Genomic DNA, 13,932 nt, shown 5'->3' on the forward strand with positions numbered 1-13,932 from the left:
ATACTTAATAGTAGTTAGGAGTATATAGTTCGCTTAATTCTCGACTATATTATATATAAACTACTAGAAGTCTTCCTAACTATACTCGGCTAGAAGGTTCTTAGTATTATACTAGTTATACTATATATTTTTCGTTTTACCTACGAGCTATATAATAGTATATAGCGCTTTCTTATAAAAAGTATAGTATATTACTAAGTTATTAATAAAAATTATCTTAAGATACTAGATAAACTTATAGGCCTTATCTTTATTCTTACTTTTAAATAGCTTAGAGTCGTATATCTTTATACTCTTAGTCTAGAAGCTCTCCGACTATATATTGTATAAGCTCTATATATTCTTTATACTAGTATTAGTAGCTTCTTTATTATTTTCTTCGATAATCTCTTATACTCTACTCTTTATATAAGAGACTTCGGAACTACTAGAAGAGTTATTATTACTTTCTAGTATTATAGTAAGTTCGTATATAAGGCGTTTATATTCTTCTCGAAAGCTTCTAAGTATAAGCTACTTATAAAGCTCTTCTATCTTATATTCGAGCCTTCTATACTTATTATTAATATCGTTCTCTAGACTCTTATTAGTATAGTATAAGCGCTCTATAAGAGTAGCTTCTTTATAATCTTCTAAGATCGTTTTATCTAGATTAAGTATTTTCTTACTTATAACTTATATCTATAGAGCTCGTAGTATAGAGCCGGTATACTTAGTATAACGCGACTACGACTCTCGTTTATCTAATATTTTAGTATTTATAGGCCGCTACTCTATATAGAGTTAAAGAATTAGAATTATAAAAGAATATATAGTAATATATAGACTACTTTAGACTCTCTATTCGAAGATAAACTAATTCTTATAGAATTATTATACGTCGTATACTCCTTATATATATATATACTATATACTAAGTAATATAGTATTAGCTAGCTACTAAGTATTAGCTAGGCCTAAAGCCTCTAGCTTTAGACTTTACTTCGCTTTTATAGATATATAATATATATTAGTTCTAAGTAGAAGAATATACTATATAACTATATAAAGATAGAGAATAAACTCTATAAGGTACCTAGGCTAGGTACTTAGTAAATAAAAGTTATAGTCTAATAATACTAGGAGTTAGTCTAGTATTTCTCTACTACTAGAAAGTAGAAGAGAATAAAGTTAGAAAAGTAGTTAGGCTATTAGAGAGAGTCTCCTAAAGATAGCTATATAGATAGAACTTACTATCTATTTAAAGGAAGATTTTATAAGACTAGAGGATTAGTTTATACTAAGTAGGTTATATTTAGAGAGAATAGTTATAAAGTAAGTTCTAGAGAGACCTACTATTAGCTAATAATACTTTAGAGACTAACTAAACCTCTTACTATCTTTAGAATCTAAAGGAGAATTAGATAATTAGGCTCTAGAAGCCTAGTTAAATAAACTAATATACTTAAGATTAAAAGAAGTTATAAACCTACCTTTATTATAAATATAGTAGTACTAGGAAGTTCCTATACTAGAGAGTACTAGAAAGGTATACTCTTTTAGCTATTAATATATATACTATATATAAGGCCTAGAGTATAATATCTACTCTAGAGCTATCTAGAAAATAGAGTTCTAGAAGCTCTAGCTAAGAGAGAGGAGTCTTAGTATAGTTAATTCTCTACTAGATAGTCTATTATAAAGGAATTTCTATCTATATATATACTAAGAACTAAATACTAAGATATATAGGTCCTAGTTTACTATATAAAACAAATTTATTTCTTAGCTATAGTTAGAAGAACTTAGTAATATATATACTTATTAAATTTAGAAGTCTAACTTATCTAGATATAGCGGAATAAAGTAAAGTAAAACTCTCTATAATAAGTAGTTAGAAAGGCTTAGGTTTCTATCTACTATAAGCTTATAAAGAAATACTTTCTATTAAGAATTTCTAAAGCCTAAAGTACTACTTACTTAAAGCCTAACTATTAGATAGAAAGATATAGTATCTTTAGAATCTTATATTATAATACTCCTTCTAATAACTTATCTCTTAATAGCTAGGTACTTTCCTTAGTCTTATTCTCTATTATAGTAAAAGCTTTTACTTTACTTATATTTCTAAAAGCTAAGATTATACTTCTTATAGGTTCTAGATACTAATAGCTTAATAGTAAGTATCTCTTCCTTTAATATAAAGTATACTATCTAGCTTTAAATAACTCTAAGTTATTTCTTTTTTTTCTTTTTTATTATTATCTCTATATAGCTCTTATAATATAAGCTAAATACTCTAATTCTTTCTCTAGTTTAGATTACCTAGATATTTCTACTTCTTTCTTTTCTAGAATAGAAAGAATATTATTAGATAATAAGTATAGTTAGGTATTTATAGTATCTCTAATAGATAACTAAGATTTAGATAGGCTACTAAGTAGAACTTAGATTCTATTCTTAGGTTTAACTACCTCTACTATTACTAGCTAGGCCTCTTTTATTTTCTTTCTAAATAATAGTAGGCTAGACTATATTTATAATATACTCTATAAACTTATTATTTAAAAGGTAAAGTACTACTATACTAGTTTCCTTTCTAATACTTTATTATCCTTATACTTCTTCTTTAGCTTTTACTAGATAGCTTTTACTATCTCTTTCTCTAATACTACTTCTTTATTCTCTTTACTAATATAAAGCTAAATCTAGTAGATTACTTTATAGTTTATCTTATTAGTTATTAGAGTAGATATTAAGATCTTAATAGTTAAGTATAGGTCTTCTCTTTTAAGAAATATAGCTATTTTTCTAAACTATTATTCTAAGTTCTTCTTAGAGAGTACTAGATATAGTCTCTTTACTAAAGTACTATTTATTTTATTTTATTTCTATTTTATTTTCTAAAGAGTTAACTTTAAGTATATATATTACTAAGTTCTTCTAACTATAGCTAAGAAATAAATTTATTTTATATAGTAAACTAGGATCTATATATCTTAGTATTTAGTTCTTAGTATATATATAGATAGAAATTCCTTTATACTAGACTATCTAGTAGAGAATTAACTATACTAAGACTCCTCTCTTTTAGCTAGAGCTTCTAGAACTCTATTTTCTAAGTAGCTCTAAAGTAAGTATTATACTCTAGGCCTTATATATAGTATATATATTAATAGCTAAAGGAGTATACCTCTCTAGTACTCTCTATTATAAGAACCTCCTAGTACTACTATATTTATAATAAAGGTAGGTTTATAACTTCTTTTAATTTTAGATATATTAGTTTATCTAACTAGATTTCTAGAGCCTAATTATCTAATTCTTCTTTAGATTCTAGAGATAGTAAAAGGTTTAGTTAGTCTCTAAAGTATTATTAGCTAATAGTAGGTCTCTCTAGAACCTACTTTATAACTATCCTTTCTAAATATAACTTATCTAGTATAAACTAGTATAAACTAATCCTCTAGCTTTATAAGATCTTTCTTTAAATAAGTAGTAAGTTCTATCTATATAGCTATTTTTAGAAGACTCTCTCTAATAGCCTAACTACTTTTCTAACTTTGTTCTTTTCTACTTTCTAGTAGTAGGGAAATACTAGACTAACTTCTAGTATTATTAGACTATAACTTTTATTTACTAAGTACCTAGCCTAAGTATTTTATAGAGTTTATTCTCTATCTTTATATAGCTATATAGTATATCCTTCTACTTAGAACTAATATATATTAGATATTCTATCGACCTATATATACTATTCTTTCTACTATCTAGTTTATACTTATAAGACTACTTCTTTTACTTCTAACTCTTTTATAGCTTTAGATCCTACTATTACTTTTAAGTCTCTTACTAGAGTATCTTAACTCCTACTAGAAGTACTTACTATTATATTCTCTAGCTTCTAGCTTTCTAGCTATAATATAAACTTAGGCTTATAACTAATTAAATTTAGAGGTCTAACCTATCTAGATATAGTAGAATAAAGTAAAGTAAAACTCTCTATAATAAGTAGTTAGAGAGACTTAAGTTTCTATCTACTATAAGTCTATAAAGAAATACTTTCTACTAAGAATTCCTAAAGCTTAAAGTACTACTTATCTAAAGCTTAACTATTAGATAGAGAGATATAGTATCTTTAGAATCTTATATTATAATAATACTTAAAGTTAACTCTTTAGAAAATAAAATAGAAATAAAATAAAATAAATAGTACTTTAGTAAAAAAGCTATATCTAGTACTCTCTAAGAAGAACTTAGAATAATAGTTTAGAAAAATAGCTATATTTCTTAAAAAAGAAGACTTATATTTAACTATTAAGACCTTAATATCTACTCTAATAACTAATAAAGTAAACTATAAAGTAATCTACTAGATTTAGCTTTATATTAGTAAAAAGAATAAAGAGATAGTATTAGAAAAAGAAATAGTAAAAGCTATCTAGTAAAAGCTAAAAAAGAAGTATAAAGATAATAAAATATTAGAAAGGAAACTAGTATAGTAGTACTTTACCTTTTAAATAATAAGTTTATAGAGTATATTTTAAGTATAGTCTAGCTTACTATTATTTAAAAAGAAAATAAAGGAGACCTAGCTAGTAATAGTAGAGATAGTTAAACCTAAGAATAGAATCTAAGTTCTACTTAGTAGTCTATCTAAATCTTAGTTATCTATTAAAGATACTATAGATATCTAACTATACTTATTATTTAATAATATTCTTTCTATTCTAAAAAAGAAAGAAGTAGAGATATCTAGATAACTTAAACTAGAGAAAGAATTAGAGTATTTAGCTTATACTATAAGAGCTATATAGAGATAATAATAAAAAAGAAAGAGAATAAATAACTTAAAGTTATTTAAAGCTAGATAGTATACTTTATATTAAAGAAAGAGATACTTACTATTAAGCTATTAGTATCTAGAACTTATAAGAAGTATAGTTTTAGCTTTTAGAGATATAAATAAAGTAAAAGCTTTTACTATAATAGAGAATAAAACTAAGGAAAGTAACTAGCTATTAAGAAATAAGTTATTAGAGAAAGTATTATAATATAAGATTCTAAAGATACTATATCTCTCTATCTAATAGTTAGGCTTTAAGTAAGTAGTACTTTAGACTTTAGAAATTTTTAGTAGAAAGTATTTCTTTATAGACTTATAGTAGATAGAAACCTAAGCTTTTCTAACTACTTATTATAGAGAGTTTTACTTTACTTTATTCTACTATACTTAGATAGGTTAGACTTCTAAATTTAATAGTATCTAGTTATTTCTAGGCCTATAACTACTAATCTTATATATAAAATTAAGAACTATTAATAGAGTTAGAAGTATTCTATAGTAGATATATCTATTAATATATATAATAAGAGATATCTTTTAAGAGTAGTTAAGAATACGTTACGATTTAGCTTTATTTACTCTACTACTAGTCTTACTATTCTAGTAGTTACTAAGAGTACTATAGTCTATTTTAAACTTTCTTAAAGCTATAGAAATATTCGGCTTATCTTATTTACTAAGCTAGTCTAGTACCTATAGCATAGTATCTATAATAGTAGTATAATTAATAATTGAATATGTTGAGAAACGCTGAAACTATAGGTTTACGCGGGGTTGTGGGTCACGTGGGGCACACTTCTACAGCTCTTTCCTTGGCTCCACTCGCAATTCACTCTTGCAACATGATTCGAGCTTATCACAGACCCATTTTCTCATCCTCGCCGCCGCCCTGATAGGCCGCCGCGGCGGCGAGCGCGGCTCAACAGGCATTATCACGTCAAATGATGCCCAGGATGAAGTGAAGTAAGTATGGCACACCAGACAGTCATAAAGACCGTAGGCTCTGCTCCAAGAGATATATCACCAGCAGTAGGTCTTTACAACAGCACTTCTATCAGCATTTCACAACTCTACAGCTCTCTACAACATGGCCGAAGACCGCATCTTCAAGCTTGGCGTCATCGTGCCCTCATCCAACACCGCTCTCGAACCATTGACCACCGCCATTGCATCCACGATACCCAACATTTCCGTCCACTTCTCCCGCTTCCGAGTCACCGAGATCTCCTTGAGCGACAATGCGATTTCACAATTCGACGACAGCAAGATCATCGATGCCGCGAAGCTCCTGGCAGATGCAAAAGTTGATGTCATAGGGTGGAGTGGGACCAGCGCCGGATGGCTCGGGCTGGACAAAGACCGGGAGTTATGCCAGAAGATTGAAGACGCGACAGGAATCAAAGCGACAACGAGCTGTGTGGGCATGCTCAATGTGTTTCACGAGATCTTCGCTGGGCAGGAGTATGGAGAGAACACCAAGGCGCGATGGGGTCTGGTAACACCGTACTTGGACGAAGTGCAGAAGAAGGTTATGAAAACATTCGGTGATGCGGGCTACGAAGTCGTAGCTGAGTCTCACCTGGACCGGAGTGTCAATGCCGATATTGTGGCTACGAGTGAAGACGAGCTGGACAAACAAATGGAAGACGTGCTCTCTAAGATGGAGGACGAGCCGATCAAGGTCGTGTCTACATTTTGCACGAACTTGCGAGCAGCGCAAAGAGTTGCATTCTGGGAAAATCGATGGCCAGGCCTAGTGGTAGTGGATACCGTTGCCACAGTGGTGTGGGATATGCTGCGCATACTCGGAATCGACATGAAAGACCTCCGAGCATGGGGCGTTATGTTCTCAAAGGCGGGTTCGTGAATAGTAATCTTGCACAAATTTCATCATGATAAAGACAGCAATATATCCACACTGTCAGAGAGCAGTGGTATGATGTTCGGACTTAACCAGTTATCTCCCAGTAAGTGGGGTGCACTAAGGCGGCTATTACAATAACAGCTCTCTAACCTAGGTACTTAGTAGAACTATAACAACACCTCTGACGTTGTGCCACCAAGGATCGACTTCACTGGCTTTGCTCTACACTTACTTCACAATCATATCAACATCTCCAAACAGGAGCAAAAGAAACAGAACCAAGAACATCAACATCCAAGAACAACCAACAAAATGGGCCTCACAGTCCACCACCTCGGTCACTCCCAATCCGACCGCGTCGTCTTCCTTTGCGAAGAACTCGGCATCCCATACGAACTCAAGAAATACGACCGCTCTCCTCTCCTCGCACCTCCAGAGCTCAAGAAACTTCATCCCATCGAAGCCTCCCCCGTTATCGAAGACGACGGCGGAGTCGTCCTAGCCGAAACCCAAGCCTGCTTCGAGTACATCGCCCACGTCCACGGCGGAGGCAAATTCTTCGTCAGACCCGGCGAGAAAAACTACGCAGATTTCCTCTACTACTACAATGTCGCCAATGGGACCTTGCAACCCGCCATCGGCCGAATCATGGCCTTGAACTTCGCAGGCATCAATCGCGGTAGCGATAATCCACTATTCCAGCGCTTCGACGCAAAAATCCAACAAGTCTATGGCATGCTTAATAAGCGTGTCAAAGAAGTTCCTTGGCTCGCTGGAGAGGAATTCACCGCTGCGGATATGATGATGATTTGGTCTTTGACGGGCATGAGAGAATTTGTACCGAGCGATTTGAGCGCCTATCCGGATCTGTTGAAGTATATGAAGAAAGTTGTTGATCGACCGGCTTATAGGAAGTATTTGGAGAAGGGTGATCCGGATATCGCGGAGTATATTGAGAAGAGTATTTCTGCGGAAGGGCCGCCGAAGTTTAAGAATATGTAGGTATGGTATGTTTCTGCTTTTCATTCTTTTGGTCTGCAAGCTCTGGGATGATGACTATGCTGACTTTCTGGCGAACAGAAAGCGAGAGAACAGGCTTTAGTGGCTGGATATATCCCATTCAACGAACACAAGATCTGTCAGTGAAACGCCCGCTTGAACCAAAATGCGATTCCAGATTTGCAGTCTCGAAGCAACAACAGCTCGGAAGTGCCTTGACCAAACGCCCACCTATTCTCTGCGCTTGTTGGAATCTGCTTCGTGTACAAGCTTCATCCTTGCCTGCCTTTAGCCTTGTTCTAGAAACCCCGCAAAGACTGATAGGAGACAAGCCCGAGATGAGTACGAGGTCGTTCTTTCTGCCCCCGCTTCATGTGTCTCTCAAGTAAAGTACTGGCCTCACACCTCAGCAGTCCAAGCGTCAGGACATTACAAAGGTCGCAATTCTCACCTCCCAGCACTCCGATTGAGTGAGCTGACATTGGTTTTCCATTTTTGTGAGGATTAGTCCACTTGGTACCACGGCGATCGTTTAGCCACCCGCGAAATGGAGGTTGAAGTAAGCGCAAGGGAAGCTTTTTTCGAAGGACAGATGAACGACCTGGCCGTAGAAAACCGACGTAAGGCTGAGGCGTACGCTACTGACGTTGCAAAAATCCAAATGCAGTCACGGTCGGCCGATCCATTACCGTTTGCACACTTTTCGATGCTGTATGAGAGCCGCAGTCGGAGCGGGGTTTGCGAACACGCAGTAGAAATTCGTGGACATCAAGATGTCCCTGGCGAAGATGAAGTAGTGGGGCTAGGATATGCCGTGGTGCGCACTGTAGTGACTAGAAGGGTGTTTCAGCTTGGGCACAGTTTATGGTATTGAGCCACTTTTAATAAGAAACTGGTTACTAACTCGTGCAATAGGGATATCTGTTATCAATGTTCCCAAGGAATGTCCGATTTTTACCTTGCAGTATTCGGAGACCCTTCTTCTCCGCTGACCCGCAAGTACGAAGAGGCGATGAGCACTGACAGTGTTGGCTTACGCCTTTGCTACATTGAGACTATTTACCTCGAGCCGCAGTTCCGGGGACGCGGCGTATCGCTGCTGGTGCTTGACAGCATCATCAAGACTTTCGCAGAGGAGTGGGAGGCAAACATGATCGCACTGCACCCCGGACCTATGGCTCGTGTCAAACACTTTACAGTTGATGGAGTGCAGACACCAGACGACGGGCCAGAACGGCTGGCGGCACACTATGGCAAGCTTGGTTTCCACACTGTGAGGCCGAAAGTTGAGGGCCGGATGGAGCTTCCGTTGATGGAACTGCGAAGGACCGGGCGTCAATCGGCCACGGGTACGTTCGAGAAAAGGAACATCAAGGAAATCGTACCAGGACTCGGACCGATGATTGTCGATAATTCTCCCGTGTAAATTTGGGGCTGGCACTCTGCAAGCATCTAAGAAGTCATCACTGTGCCCGCTTCTTCTCATTCCATTGCTTGTCACTCTCCTGCGACTCCGCTACCCTCAGACCTGGGGTCGGCATCTGCGCCAGATGCTCGACGTTGATCTTCGGTCCTTTGAACCACTTGCGCCCACTGAGCCCATAATGAAGCATGGCCAGAGACATGACACCTCCATAGAGCAAGATCGTCCAGTTCATAGTTTGGGGCGTGAGATTCCTGCCTTTGAACGCGGGCCAGCAGAGCGCAGGTGTGATCACACACCACCAGGCTACTGCAAGAGCATTCACGGTCGCAGAGTATCGACCAAGGTTCCATGGCCCCGGCTTGAATCGATTTCGACCAAAGAAGAGCTTTAGTGCAATAGGAGCAATGAAAGCCGTGTATTGTCCAATACCGACTGCTCGCATATTAGTCTAAACTCGACAGTATCTATGATGGAAGTCATTCCTTACCGAGCGTAAAGAAGGCACCAAGTGCAATGGGCCCTCCAAAGCTGATCAAACCACATAAAGCTGAACATATCAGGACAAACCAAGTGGCCCAGACAGGAGTCTTCGTACGGCTGTCAACCTTCGCCCACAACTGGTGTCCAGGAATTGCGCCATCTCTGGAGTAAGCAAAGATGACCCTGGAGCCAGCAATGGTCACACCAACGCCGCAGAACATTTGCGCAACTTGAGTGAGAGCGAAGAGCGCCAAACCAGAATTTCTGCCGAGGACCTGGAGACACAGTGAGCCGAAGGGCTGTCCGTATGGGCCTACCACGACTTCGGTGACGTCTTTGATAGTGTATGCGATGACCAGAACGATTGCGAATCCTCCATAGAGACCAGATTGAGAGGTCATCACGATGGCACGAGGTGAGGCAATGTTTGCATTGCTGCACTCCTCTGCGAGATGGAAAGGCGCATCATACCCAGCCATGGTGTACAATGCTGTCAGAAAGCCCATTATAGCGGCCCATCCAATTGGCCATTCAGTGCCGTTCTGGAAAGTCGTCCACGTCTCGTGCGTATCGTTCGTCTTCGGAGAATTGATCGAGCCAACAGGAAACCAAATCAGAAAGACCAGGACCAGAATGATATTCCAGACAGTTCCCACAACGTTGAACCTCCCAATGAATTTCGTCGACTGCATAGCAATCAGTCCATTGAAAAGCAGAATGGCCAAGTAAACCAAATAAACATGCCATGTCTCAGGTACCCACTCCGGATTTGAAATCGTCACCGAAGTAGTAATCATCAATGCCAAAGCATAATTCAACGAGCAAGGTCCAATCGCAAAAGCAACAGCATTCGACCAGCCTACGAACCACGCACAAACAGGCCCCCAGCCTTCGGGTGCGAGGACAGCGGCGGCATAGTATAGACCTCCGGCTGTTGGCATGGAAGAGCAGAGTTCCGCCATGCTGAAGGCTACAGATTGGATCATGATGCCTGCGATGAGCCAGCCCCAGATCAGACCGGCTGTACCGGAATAGCCTAGGCCGAAGGTGAGGGTTGAGGCGATGGAGGGGAGAAGGCCGAGAATGGAGAAGGATACGGAGAAGGATTCGAGGAGGGTGAAGTCGCGTTTGAATTCTTGTCTAATGAGAAGAGTTTAGTATTCGTTTGCGAGGGTATGATAGTATGAGTAGAACGTACTTGTAGCCCAAAGCTGCCAATGCTTGCTCATCTGAAGTCGCATCTTCGTCAATGACCGCTCGCTCATGCGTCGTGTCCAATATGGACGTCACGTTCGGTGGACTCTTCTCTGCCATCTTGTCGTTCGCGATGGGTCCACGCTTAGGGGCATGAGCGACCACCGAGAAGCACGAGTTTGGCGACGAAGGCTTGATATCAACAGCTTCAGCTGAGCAAGAGCTGAAAGAGAAGTTGACAGCCGCTGCATTTGAGCCGTTGGTCCAGATTCTAGCTTGGCTCTGCCGTGTGCTACCTGCCAGAATAGGTCCGATAAGCGTGTTGATCATCCTCGTGCTACATGCGTGGATGTATGCAATGCCGAGCTCAAAACGCCTTCGTGGCTAACTTGCCAGCCTACTGTTGGGTTCTGAAGATTTAGCGGAGAATTCCGCGTCTTTGTGGAAGCATTCGAAACGCAAATTATTGCGGACTGGGGTCGGTTTGCGAGGGTGAAATGCAGATCTCTGCCGTATCCGTACCGGCCGTGAGAGTTGTGGAGGAAGAATTGATTATCTAGATGCGCTTATGCATAACAAGCTTCGAGAAGGATTGTGTAGCTTCAGGGTTTCTCCTCAGCCGCAGCTTGAGATGGTCTTCATCTAGCTGCGATGCATTCATCTACTGGCTGGACTTCTTCGAGACCGGTAAATGCCCTAGGCAGCGACGCCTCAAAAGGATTCAATTGTCGTTCGGGCTTCTCGACAGCAGCTGTGCAAACCTTCCTGCTCGATTCTAGGATGTTTGCACTCTCGTTCACGCTGACCTCCATGTAGCTTTGTCCAAAGACTCGCACTACTCCTTGATCACAAGTCCGTCTTAAAGGGCACCTGTTCTGCGAGGGAGCTGGCAATATCGTCATCTGTCGCCGTTCCGTTGGAATCGCTTGTTCGTCCAATAAGTATCCAGTCCTTGACGATAGCTGTGCCGTCCTCGATACATTTCTTCTCTTCTTCAGTGCAGCGTGAAGCTTGGTCAAGGACGTAGCACTGGTGAGGCGTCTGTGGTAACACGTCGTTCTTCATCCACCACGTGTTGCTTGGCCCTGTGGTGGAGTATTGGTTGCCGCGCTCGATGGCGTAGTCGTTCAGATCGATTGTACCAGTTGCGATATCGCGATGCGTCATGGCTCGCATGAAGATGCGATATGCAGCTTCTGGCTGATAGGAGGGCACCATGTGGCCGGCTTGATAGACCTGTGAATCATGAGTATGCCTTTTCGAGACCTGCTTGAGAAAGGCAATTGCTTACTCTTGTGAAGGAAAAGTTCCCATATTGCCGAACAAGTCCACCAGATTGTGTGTATGGCTCAGAAAGCACAAGTGGGGTGTATCCAGCCTTGCTGAAGTCTTTCTGATGCGACCACGGCACATTCAGCGAGTACTGCTCGCCGCCGATCCACTGCGCATGAATTAGTCGATGCGCGATAAAAAATCTTGGGGTAAACTCACATTGCAAGCAAAATCTCTGTCGCCATGGAAGAGCGCGACATTGACGCCGTAGTCGAGAACATTCTTGATCTGCTTGAGTTGCCCTCCTCTGACCAGATCCCCGGTGCGCTCAAATGCTTCCGCAACTGCGGGCGAGAACCACGAGTGGTTTACTGGCACACCGAAAGCCTTCTGCACCTCATGCTGGTTGAGCCAGCCAAACATGTATGGCGGCGGGAATGAATCAAGCGCGTCGTGAGTAACGTCAAATCGTGCGCCACGAGCTGCTCTTACGAAGACCTCGTCACTAATGTTCGAGGCACGATGGGCAGCGGCGGAGCAGATCTCGTTTGTCTTGGCCACGTCCCCATGGTCATGAGGGTCTGTTTTGGATTCAGCTTCACGGCACTTCTCAATCTCGTCCCGAACTCCTCCTGGTTTGCGAAACTCGTGCAGGCTACTCTCGTATTCCTCTTCCGAAATGGCCTCCACGCGATAGGTGTTGTTGTAAGCAAAGATAATCTCGGACTCTATCATGTCCGGAGCATCAATACAGCCGTTGATGATTCCGAGTGTAGAAAGGTGGAGGTAATGTGCACCCTCTGCTGGGATCTCGCCTTTGTCGATCTTGCTGTTCTGTCGGACGAAGTAGTCCATGAAACCAGGTCCGTAGTGCCCACCATAACTTTCCGTGAACAAGCTGATTCGCTCGTCATTGGGCTTGTACTGAGGAAACTCTTCAAACCAGGTCTGAGCAAAGTGCCAAATCGCGGTGGCGGCATGCTGCGTGGAATTTGCTGTGGAGCTGACCTTTTGGCTGCTCATGGTCCCGACCAGAAATGTGTTATTCTGCTCTGGTACGCCATCGGAGAAGTCTGTGGGTTGAACTGGGCTGTTTCTTTCTGGGTCATCTGCACCAAGGTTGACTGTCACATTCGTGAGCACATCGTAAGAGTATCCCACTTGGTTCGGCTGGTCTATGAACAGCAAATTTGCTTCATTGTTCCAAGACCACGGATTGAGGTAAGTGGACTTCGAGTCGTTGCCTGCGGCAGTGTAAGCAGATACACGATGTCGAAGTGCATGTTCTACTCACTGACGAAGCAAGGGCCGTTCTCCGAAAGAGCTCCCAACAACGAGGAGCCGCCAGGTCCTCCATTCAGCCAGATGGCCAATGGGGCATTGTGAGGATCTTTCCTTGACTCGAAGAACCAGTAGAAAGTATTGATGGGGTATCCATTGTGTTCATGAGTTTCATTCAATGATTCCACCGGCAGATGAACATATCCTAGCGGCGTGTGAGCTACAGTCTTGCGAGGGCGGGAGCGGCTCACTGACCTGCGTAGGACTTGACGCCTGGTGTGGTCTCGCAAAGTCCTGGCTCTTTGTATGAGAGCTTGACACCTGGATGATGTTTAGATTGTAATGTTTTGACGCCTTCGGGCTTCGGCGGAAACTGGGCAGCGGCCAAGCCGCCGAGCAACGCCAATGTCGCCAATGCCATAACTGTGATAGAAGGATTGGTATTAATGGGAAAGTGAGGAAGAACTCAAGTAGTATCAATTCGTGTTGCCTAGCCGGCACGACATTGCATGACGCTACCGCGTTTTGGAAGGTGTCAATCCTTCAAGGTGCTCTTGACTCCTCTTCGGTACGGAGCTCGGAGTTCGGATC

General features: G+C 40.5%; 5 protein-coding genes across 5 annotated transcripts; 3 read left to right on the forward strand and 2 right to left on the reverse strand.

Annotated features, from left to right (window-relative positions):
- Nucleotides 1-5,912: 5,912 nt before the first annotated feature.
- Nucleotides 5,913-6,692, forward strand: RHO25_008971 (uncharacterized protein; the record flags this gene model as incomplete). The annotated part of the gene is made up of 1 exon (XM_023604764.2): nucleotides 5,913-6,692. One exon carries the CDS (start codon nucleotides 5,913-5,915, stop codon nucleotides 6,690-6,692), a length of 780 nt encoding a protein of 259 aa, XP_023460663.1.
- Nucleotides 6,693-7,001: 309 nt separating this feature from the next.
- Nucleotides 7,002-7,791, forward strand: RHO25_008972 (uncharacterized protein; the record flags this gene model as incomplete). Its single annotated transcript, XM_023604765.1, has 2 exons — nucleotides 7,002-7,687; nucleotides 7,770-7,791. 2 exons carry the CDS (start codon nucleotides 7,002-7,004, stop codon nucleotides 7,789-7,791), a joined length of 708 nt encoding a protein of 235 aa, XP_023460666.1.
- Nucleotides 7,792-8,631: 840 nt separating this feature from the next.
- RHO25_008973 (uncharacterized protein) lies at nucleotides 8,632-9,114 on the forward strand (the record flags this gene model as incomplete). The annotated part of the gene is made up of 1 exon (XM_065603123.1): nucleotides 8,632-9,114. One exon carries the CDS (start codon nucleotides 8,632-8,634, stop codon nucleotides 9,112-9,114), a length of 483 nt encoding a protein of 160 aa, XP_065459195.1.
- A 37-nt stretch (nucleotides 9,115-9,151) lies between these two features.
- Nucleotides 9,152-11,118, reverse strand: RHO25_008974 (uncharacterized protein; the record flags this gene model as incomplete). The annotated part of the gene is made up of 3 exons (XM_023604766.1): nucleotides 9,152-9,546; nucleotides 9,602-10,734; nucleotides 10,793-11,118. 3 exons carry the CDS (start codon nucleotides 11,116-11,118, stop codon nucleotides 9,152-9,154), a joined length of 1,854 nt encoding a protein of 617 aa, XP_023460665.1.
- A 516-nt stretch (nucleotides 11,119-11,634) lies between these two features.
- Nucleotides 11,635-13,762, reverse strand: RHO25_008975 (uncharacterized protein; the record flags this gene model as incomplete). Its single annotated transcript, XM_023604767.2, has 5 exons — nucleotides 11,635-12,024; nucleotides 12,080-12,229; nucleotides 12,280-13,304; nucleotides 13,355-13,546; nucleotides 13,597-13,762. The coding sequence occupies 5 exons, from the start codon at nucleotides 13,760-13,762 to the stop codon at nucleotides 11,635-11,637; spliced, it is 1,923 nt and encodes a 640-aa protein (XP_023460668.1).
- Between the last annotated feature and the right edge of the window lie 170 nt (nucleotides 13,763-13,932).

The sequence above is a fragment of the Cercospora beticola genome, chromosome 5, assembly GCF_033473495.1.
Source record: "Cercospora beticola chromosome 5, complete sequence".
In the NCBI taxonomy this organism is placed as follows: Eukaryota; Fungi; Ascomycota; class Dothideomycetes; order Mycosphaerellales; family Mycosphaerellaceae; genus Cercospora; species Cercospora beticola.